Source organism: Telopea speciosissima, chromosome 1, assembly GCF_018873765.1.
Source record: "Telopea speciosissima isolate NSW1024214 ecotype Mountain lineage chromosome 1, Tspe_v1, whole genome shotgun sequence".
Lineage (NCBI taxonomy): Eukaryota > Viridiplantae > Streptophyta > Magnoliopsida > Proteales > Proteaceae > Telopea > Telopea speciosissima.
The window spans coordinates 70947104-70955310 of record NC_057916.1 but is presented as its reverse complement, the minus strand read 5'-3'; the positions used below and the strand labels follow the sequence as shown (position 1 = coordinate 70955310).

Below are 8207 nucleotides of genomic sequence, written 5' to 3'. Positions count from 1 at the left end.
AGGAGGGCTGACCAGTACCTCACATAGCTCCCAAAAATATTGGCTGGAGATTCGCTATCTTTCGAAGGTGACGGTACCTTGACATCGCGTTCACTTTCTCTGCTTTGACGTTGCCCACATCGAATAAATCCATTGGCAGTGAAACTGAAAGTTCAGAACGATTTCTGGTTTTCTAATATACAGAGGAAAAATGTGAGAAGCCGAAAAAACTGGGATTGTTGTCAAATCAAAGCATCGATCTATGAGATTTGATGGTTGTTTTTCTCCACTAGATGTCTTCAACCTCCAAAAGCGTTTTTTGCAACTAATATACAATTGAGCTATGTGAGCTTCTACACGACAAACACAAACTTTTGAGCTTCTTCTTTTAGTTTGTTTCCGCATTGATAAAGGGAAATCTTAGTTAAACTTGCACAAACAATGGGTTCTGTTTTCATCTCTGCAATGGCAGCACATGCATTGGCAAATAAGAGGGGGGGGGGGGGGGAGAGAGAGAGAGAGAGAGAGTTCCAAGGGGTTGGGCGGATTTGCAAAAGAAGAAGATGAGGGGCGGATTGGGTTGCAGCAGGACCTGGTAGGGATGGGTTGCGTGGTAGGAAGGAGGGAGGTAGGGACGGGTGGGGGCGTGTGGGCTTATGGGCATGGTGGAAGCAGGGGTAGCAAGAAGAAGATGGTTCAGAGCAGGTGGTCTCATTCGAAAAGATTGGAGAAGGAGAAAGGTGGGGATAAAACTGTCAAAAAAAATGTGTACAGGGAGGGTGCAACATTGTTTTAGATACTTTTGTTAACCCAAACCCAAAAAAATGTATTTTTGTTAAGGGAAAAAGATCTCTATCCGGGAGTGTGGCCTACGCCAGCACTCCCATGAGTCTATCTCTCTCCTCCTTGTATGAAAAGATACTTCTGCCCCCTTATTTTTGGAGGAGAGAGATAGACACATGGGAGTGCTGGCGTAGACCACACTCCCGTACAGAAAACTGTTTCCCTTTTGATAACTAAAACAATGAGTGGTTAGTTTTGTAAATACAAACCTAATAATGAGTAATCGGGTAATTTTTTCAATTTTTTATTTCATAGAGATGGATTAGAATTTCACACACTCATATGTCGGGACGTAGGGGCCACACCACCAGACATCATTTTTCCCATAAATATCTCCAAAGCTATAAATTGGACCCAGCCAAAGCACTGTGAAAACAAACTACCGAATGGTCTGGACAGAAAAGACCTAAGAAATAATCTGAAGTTCTTGTAGTTTTTAGATAATCCATAATCCAATCCGTGAGAATACAATAATCTGAAATTCCTTTGCTGAATGCTGACGTTGAGTTGAGTTGAGTCCTCCGGCAATTGCAGTTACTGGATCACTCCATAGTTTCTCATGTTGAATTCCTAATTGGCGAAGTCTTGAGTTGTGAGTCGTAATTCGCAATTCGAGGGAGTTGGGAAAGATGATGGTCGATCTGGGAGCATTCTCTGAGGAGAAATTCGATGCGAAGAAATGGATTAATGCGGCGAGCCAAACCAGGCATCCTCAGGATCCAGTGGAGAAGCACTTAGCGGATCTTGAGATGAAGTTGCAGATGATGTCCGAAGAGATCGCTGAGTCTCTCGAGGAGCAGAGCAGCGGTGCTCTTCTTCGAGTACCCCGTGCTGGCCGCGATGTCATTCGCCTCCGTGATGACGCCATTTCTCTCCGCAATTCCGTCTCCGGCATCCTTCTCAAGCTCAGAAAGGTGTCCACATTCATATGCCACACTTATTAATTTCATTAAAAAAGAATCTTTGTTTTTTTTGGATATTTCTGAGTTTTTGCTGCTTATCGTTTTAATTGGAGGAAACTATAGATCCTTCAAACCAGTTGCATTGAACTACGCCATTTGAAACTCTACTTAGTAGTATAGTGATGGCGAAGTTACTCAAAATGCACGAGCAAACTTCGGAGACGGGACTCCTTGGTGCGTACGCAAGTTTTGTAACTTAAATCTACGTCTAACCAAAAAATTTAAATTATATTTGTACAGTAAAATTGAATGCAATTGTTACGTCTGATGCGTGTGACATTATTTTGTGATATATTCATATGGAGATCCTTCTCTAGATCTGAGTTTTTTTTTTTTTGTGGGTTGACTATAGATCTGAGTTCATAATGCAGTGATGAGACTTGGAAGATGGCACTTTATAATTCAGAGTTTATATGGCAAATTAGTAAACTGAGAATGACAAGTGTGAAATTGACAATGGTTGAGGACACTGAATTAATGTTTTGAAATAACTAAAAGATTTGAAGAACCAAACGACAAGGATATCAAACAATTAAATTGCATCTGGTTTGTAAATGACTAAAACTATGGTATATCAATACTAGGTTTGATTTATTTGCTTGACTCGGACGATTACATTGCTCAATAGGACACCACACGCCATAGATATGTATGAAATAGTGTGGCGGAAGTTAAAGATGCCTTAAGAAAGATGAAAGCTGGCAAGACACCAAGCCCAGATGGGATTCCAATGAAGTGTAGAAAACCCTAGGAGATTGTAGGGTATATTGGCTTACTACTCTATTTAACAAGATTATGAACACAAGGAAGATGCCTGATGAATGGAGATGAAGCATTGTAGTCCCGATCTACAAAAATAAAGGTGATATCCAAAGCTGCAACAACTGTAGAAGCATAAAGCTAATGAGCCACACTATGAAGCTTTGGGAGAAAGTTATTGAAGCCCGTTTGAGAAGAGAGACTAATATCTCGGTGAACCAATTTGGCTTTATGCGGGGTAGATCCACGACAGAAGCTATCTACTTATTGAGGGGGCTCATGGAAAGATATCAAGATAGCAAGAAAGATCTCCATATGGTCTTTATTGACTGGAAAAAGCCTATGACCGAGTCCCTAGAGATCCAATCTGACATATTCTAGTGAAGAGAGGGGTGTCGAATAAATATGTGGATGTAATTAAAGATATGTATGAGGGTGTGAGATTTGTGGGAGGTCAGGACAAGGAATTCCCAATTACGATTAGGTTACATCAGGGATCAATCTTAAGCCCTTATCTATTTGCGCTTATCATGGACGACCTAACCAAGAGCATTCAAGACGAGGTCCCGTGGTGTATGCTCTTCACAAATGATATTGTTCTGGTGGATGAGACAAAAGTAGGGATAAACGCTAAGTTAGAGTTATGGAGATCAACCTTGGAAACAAGAGGCTTTAAGATTAATAGAATGAAGATGGAGTTTATGACGTGTAATTTTAGTCAGACTATAATGGATACTGACATGGTGCGAATTGGAGAAAGAGAGATCCCGTAAAGTGACTATTCTAGATATTTGGGGTCAATCATAAATAAGGAAGGCAACATATGTTTTACAAAGAATTAAAGTGGGATGGTTGAAGTGGAGAGTTGCGTCCGGAGTGCTGTGTGACCGCCGTATTCCTTTAAATCTTAAAGGAAAGTTTTATAGGACTGTTGTTAGACCGACTATGATGTATGGGGCAGAATGCAATTAAGAAGTGCCATATTCAGAAGCTATGTGTAGCTGAGATGAGGATGTTAAGATGAATGTGTGGAAAGACTAGGAAGGATAAAGTAAGAAATGAGAGGATTAGAGCTGACTTGGGAGTTGCCCAAATCAATGACAAGCTCCGAGAGAGTTGTTTGAGGTGGTACAGTCATGTTCAACGGAGGCCTAGGGATGCCCCAGTAAGGAGGAGTGATATGATCCCAATTGAAGGAGTAGAGCTAGGGGCAGGCCTAAAATGACCATAGGAGAAGTTGTGAGGAAGGGCATGCATAGTTTAGGTCTTGTACCAAGTATGACCTCGGATACAGCCTATTGGTGGGCAAGGATCCATGTAGCAGACAACATTTAGCTGAGATTCTCCTAACTTGCTGGGTTGTACAGTTGTACCTCTTTCCTGTTACTTTCATCTCTCTTTCTTTCTTTCTTCCTTTTTCTTTTAGTTTCCATCTTTCATTTGTCATTTCCCTTTTGTCATCTCCTCATTATCCCCCACCCCGCTTTTTTTTTTTAAAACAGTATTCCTTTCTCTTGTTTGTTTTGGATCCATGTAGCCGACCCCATTAAGTTGGGATAAGGCTGTGTTTTTTGTTGTTGTTGTTGTATTAGTTTTCATCTGTTGATGTCCTCTAACATTTGTTGGATTTCTCACTGAAGTGACTAGCATTCTTGAACTTAGATAGCTTAAGCATAAATCTCAGTAATTGTTTTTCTGTTGTGGCTGGGATACGGATTGTGGAGCTGGAGAGTCTGAGAACTCTATCCATATTAAAATTCAATAAAAATAAGAAATTTTCTGTGAGCTTGTTGGTTCTTGGCTTATTGATGATCGGTATTTACATTTGATGGTAAAAAATTAAAATAACAATATATGTTTTTTGTGATTTTTTTTGTGCTTTACTTTCAACTACAGGCAGAGGGCTCCTCAGCTGAATCTATAGCTGCACTTGCAAAAGTCGATACAGTCAAGCAGAGAATGGAAGCTGCATATGAGACACTACAGGTTGTAATTGTTCTTGGTCCGATTCCAGACATTCGAACTAAATTAATTCAACTAATGGAACCGTTGTTTTCTTAATTATACTGATGCTACTTTTAATTTAAGAACAGGATGCTGCTGGATTGACTCAATTAAGTGCTAGTGTGGAAGATGTGTTTGCCAGTGGCGATCTTCCTCGTGCTGCTGAAACTTTGGCTAATATGAGACACTGTTTATCTGCTGTTGGTGAGGTAATTTATTAGTTCTCATTAATGTACTTTATGTAGTCTTCTTCAAGTTTCTTAAGTAAAACTAATGTAGAATTCTTGTACCTTCAGGTTGCCGAGTTCGCTAATGTTAGAAAGCAGCTTGAAGTCTTGGAGGATAGGCTAGAAGGAATGGTTCAGCCTCGTCTTTATGACGCTTTATCCAATCGCAAGGTATTCTGCTACTTGCGTTTAACTTTTTGCACACATCCCTTTTGAACTCCAAATTTGGTTGGCATCTATGCCTAAGCTTTGGTGTTCTCCTACAATTGCCATCTCATAGGTTGATGCTGTTCAAAATTTACGGAAAATCCTCATTCGAATTGGAAGGTTCAAGTCCTTAGAACTGCATTATACAAAAGTTCACCTAAAGCCAATAAAACAACTCTGGGAAGATTTTGACTCCAGGCAGCGATCTAATAAGCTCGCAAGCGAAAAGCATGATGGCGAAAGGCTACCTAGTATTAATGACTCATCAGCTAGGTTGCCCCCTCTTTCTTTTCCCAGTTGGTTGCCGAGTTTCTACGATGAAGTACTGCTCTACCTTGAACAAGAATGGAAATGGTATGGTCATGTCTTTGTCAGTTTTGCCTTTTCAATTTTCAATTTTTTTCTTTTTTCTTTTTTCTTTTTATTTTCTAATTTTAGGAAATTTAGATCTGATAAGGTTGTCTGCTGCTTTGCATGGTGATCTCTTTCAAAAATATTGCAAGGTTACATTCTCAGCCACTATATCTGAAACTAGTATATATTCTTTTAGGAGATTTGTTACAGGAAATTGGCTATTATTCCAGCCAATACTTCTGATTTTTTTAAGGAGAAATAGGCATGATCAACATCCTTTCCTATTTCTGAGTAAAAACTTAAAAAGAAGAAAAAGTCCTCTATTTCTGTTTTTTAGTTTCCATACTCATTTTTGAGTGTTAATATTGGGCAACAAAGCATTGTTTCCCGGTTTATGAGAATTTATAATATCTTTCTTTTCCCTGTAGAACTGATACTTTTGGAAATCTATACTTAGGATCTGCTACAACAGCTGTAATGAAATTGTCATGCACTAATCAGGATGAGATACTTGTTCTTGTGAGAGCTGTTTGGGCCAATATATGGGCTCATGCAGGTTCAATTATAAAGAAAAAGGAGAAATAGAGGATTATGTTGCACATAGAATTAGTGCAAGGTTGATGTAGTGGAAAGGTGCTTCTGGAGTTTTGTGTGATCTACGCATTCCAATAGAAATGAAAAAAGAAAAATTATAGGACAGCTATAACACCGGCAATGATGAATGAGCTAAATGTTGGGCAGTGAAGAAACAATATATAAACAAAACTAGTTTAGCTGAGATGAGGGTTTTGAAATGGATGAGTGGTAAAACTTAAAAAGATAAAATAAAGAATGAACAAATTAGAGGTAATTCAAGAGTAGCTCTGATACATGATAAGTTGAGAGAAATTCGTCTGAGGTGGCATGGACATATGCAACAGAGAGCTCTGAATGTGACAGAAAGGAGGATTGATATTATTCAGATAGGAGGTGCTAGAAGAGGAAGGGGCAGATCTAAATGACTTTGAGAGAAATGAGAAAAAGATGCATGGATTAGGGTTGACGACAAGTATGGCTTTGAATATAGTTGAATAGGGAAACATAATCAATTTAGCTAACTCCATTTAGTTGGGGTGAGGCTTAGGTTCTCTTTAGTATAGTATATACTTCTATTTATCTAGCACATTACTCTTTTTACAGGTGTTTAGTTTCTATTTAATATAAATTAGAATAAATAAAAATTCATAAAGAGGTGAGAAGGTGTTTATGATTTATTGGCATAGAGCAATTATTCTCGTTTATGCGCTGAAGCATTATGAGCACGTGTTCCAATGGCTCAAAATGAAGGGTAAGGAGGTTTTCATTTATCTTTTATAAATCCCTCTCCAACGTCTCGTACTTCCGACCCTATTTCTTCCCCAAGAAGATACCTGCGACATGACACTCTGAAGTAGCTGTGACCAGAAACCGTAGGTACCTCTCTCTCTCTCTCTCTCACACACACACACACACACACACACACGCATTATCATCATTCTCCGCCATTGACAGTGTCGGGTGATAGTAATCCCTGGACAAGGAGCTCTCCCCACTCGATTGCCTCGACAATCCCAATGAATTCACCTCCATCCCCCACTTTGTTGCCATCGATTATCTCCATGCCCATCAAAACCTATGCCCGCTTTCCCTTTGTTCTTCTCCTCAAAGAGGCTCTTGTAAAACAGCCCTGGAGCTGTAACAGAGAATTTCGATTGCTGCTGCTGTGGTTGCAGTTATGTAGATCAAAGCATGAAGAAAAGGGCAAAAACACTGTTCACAAAATACTGTTCAAGTGAAAAGTACCCGTTTACTGTTCACATGAACAGTGATATGATGTTAGGTTTTATTTTTATTAGACTTTTATTTATTTTCCTAGTTATGTTTGAGTTGTACTCCTAATTGGGAATCCTAGTTAGACTCTAGTTTCTATTTTTGTTGGGAATCTTAGTTAGAGTTTAGTTTCTATTTTGTTTATTTTGTCTCAGCCATTAGACTATATAAACATTGTAATCAGCTCTTGAGAGCCCATGATTTACTGAATAAAGTTATGTTGCTGTTTGCAATGCATTGTCCTGAGAGAGGCTGAGAAGGTTGAGATGCCCAGGCTGAGATAGCCAACTCCTCATATCCCTATCCCCATTCTTATATGTTCTCCATCAATTTCTGATCCCCACTCTGAGTTTATTTCTTGTGCACAACTGAGATCATCCGATTCCCAGAAGTGCTGCTGAGATAATCTACTGAAAGTCTGTATTGATGTTCCCAAGTGCTGCTATCAAAGTTGCAGATCTGACAGTCAAATCACACCTGCGGCTGGGCTTTGTTTCTATTTTCCTTGCTGCAACTTCAAGCCTGTGGAACTTGAGATCCTACCATTGTTTTCCAGTAATATTTGGAGGACGAACTTCTATCAATATCCCCTCCATTGATCCCAATTTGGGTTAGATCTGCTAGCTGGTTTGAGTCCTATTCCTTAACCTATTGATTCTGAACCTAGTTTCTAATTTTATTAGTTTGCAATATCTCAGCAGCTTGTAAACCCTTTGGTCTGAGACTTCCAGGGTTTGATCAGACCTTAGAGGTCTACTTTCAGTTGGTGATTAAACCCCATCTAGTGACCATTATTTAGGGTTTGCATACCTACTGTTTTTCCTGAGTTAAACCTACTGTTACAGATCTGATTTTGGTTTCTATTATTGACTGTAAGTCTGAACTTAGAACCTATTGGGTATAATTATTGAGATCCTGCTTGGGACTAGGTCACTGTGACTTGGTCTGTCTTCAAGGTATTGGCTCAACAACATGTAGTTTGATTGCCTCTCAAGCATTTCCATAGATAATCAAACCATAAATC

General features: G+C 39.3%; 1 protein-coding gene across 2 annotated transcripts in view; it reads left to right on the top strand.

The window, feature by feature from the left end:
* Positions 1 to 1335: 1335 nt before the first annotated feature.
* LOC122663644 (conserved oligomeric Golgi complex subunit 7) overlaps positions 1336 to 8207 on the top strand; it is a 15339-nt gene continuing 8467 nt past the window's right edge. The window contains exons 1-6 of one of the 2 annotated variants that reach the window (XM_043859262.1): positions 1364 to 1396; positions 1434 to 1736; positions 4440 to 4529; positions 4637 to 4756; positions 4844 to 4945; positions 5055 to 5335. In XM_043859262.1, coding sequence (XP_043715197.1) covers positions 1452 to 1736; positions 4440 to 4529; positions 4637 to 4756; positions 4844 to 4945; positions 5055 to 5335 — 878 coding nt within the window. In that variant the 5' untranslated portion in view covers positions 1364 to 1396; positions 1434 to 1451. Of the gene's footprint in view, positions 1737 to 4439; positions 4530 to 4636; positions 4757 to 4843; positions 4946 to 5054; positions 5336 to 8207 lie in introns of both variants that reach the window. The other variant, XM_043859253.1, reaches the window with a different exon arrangement.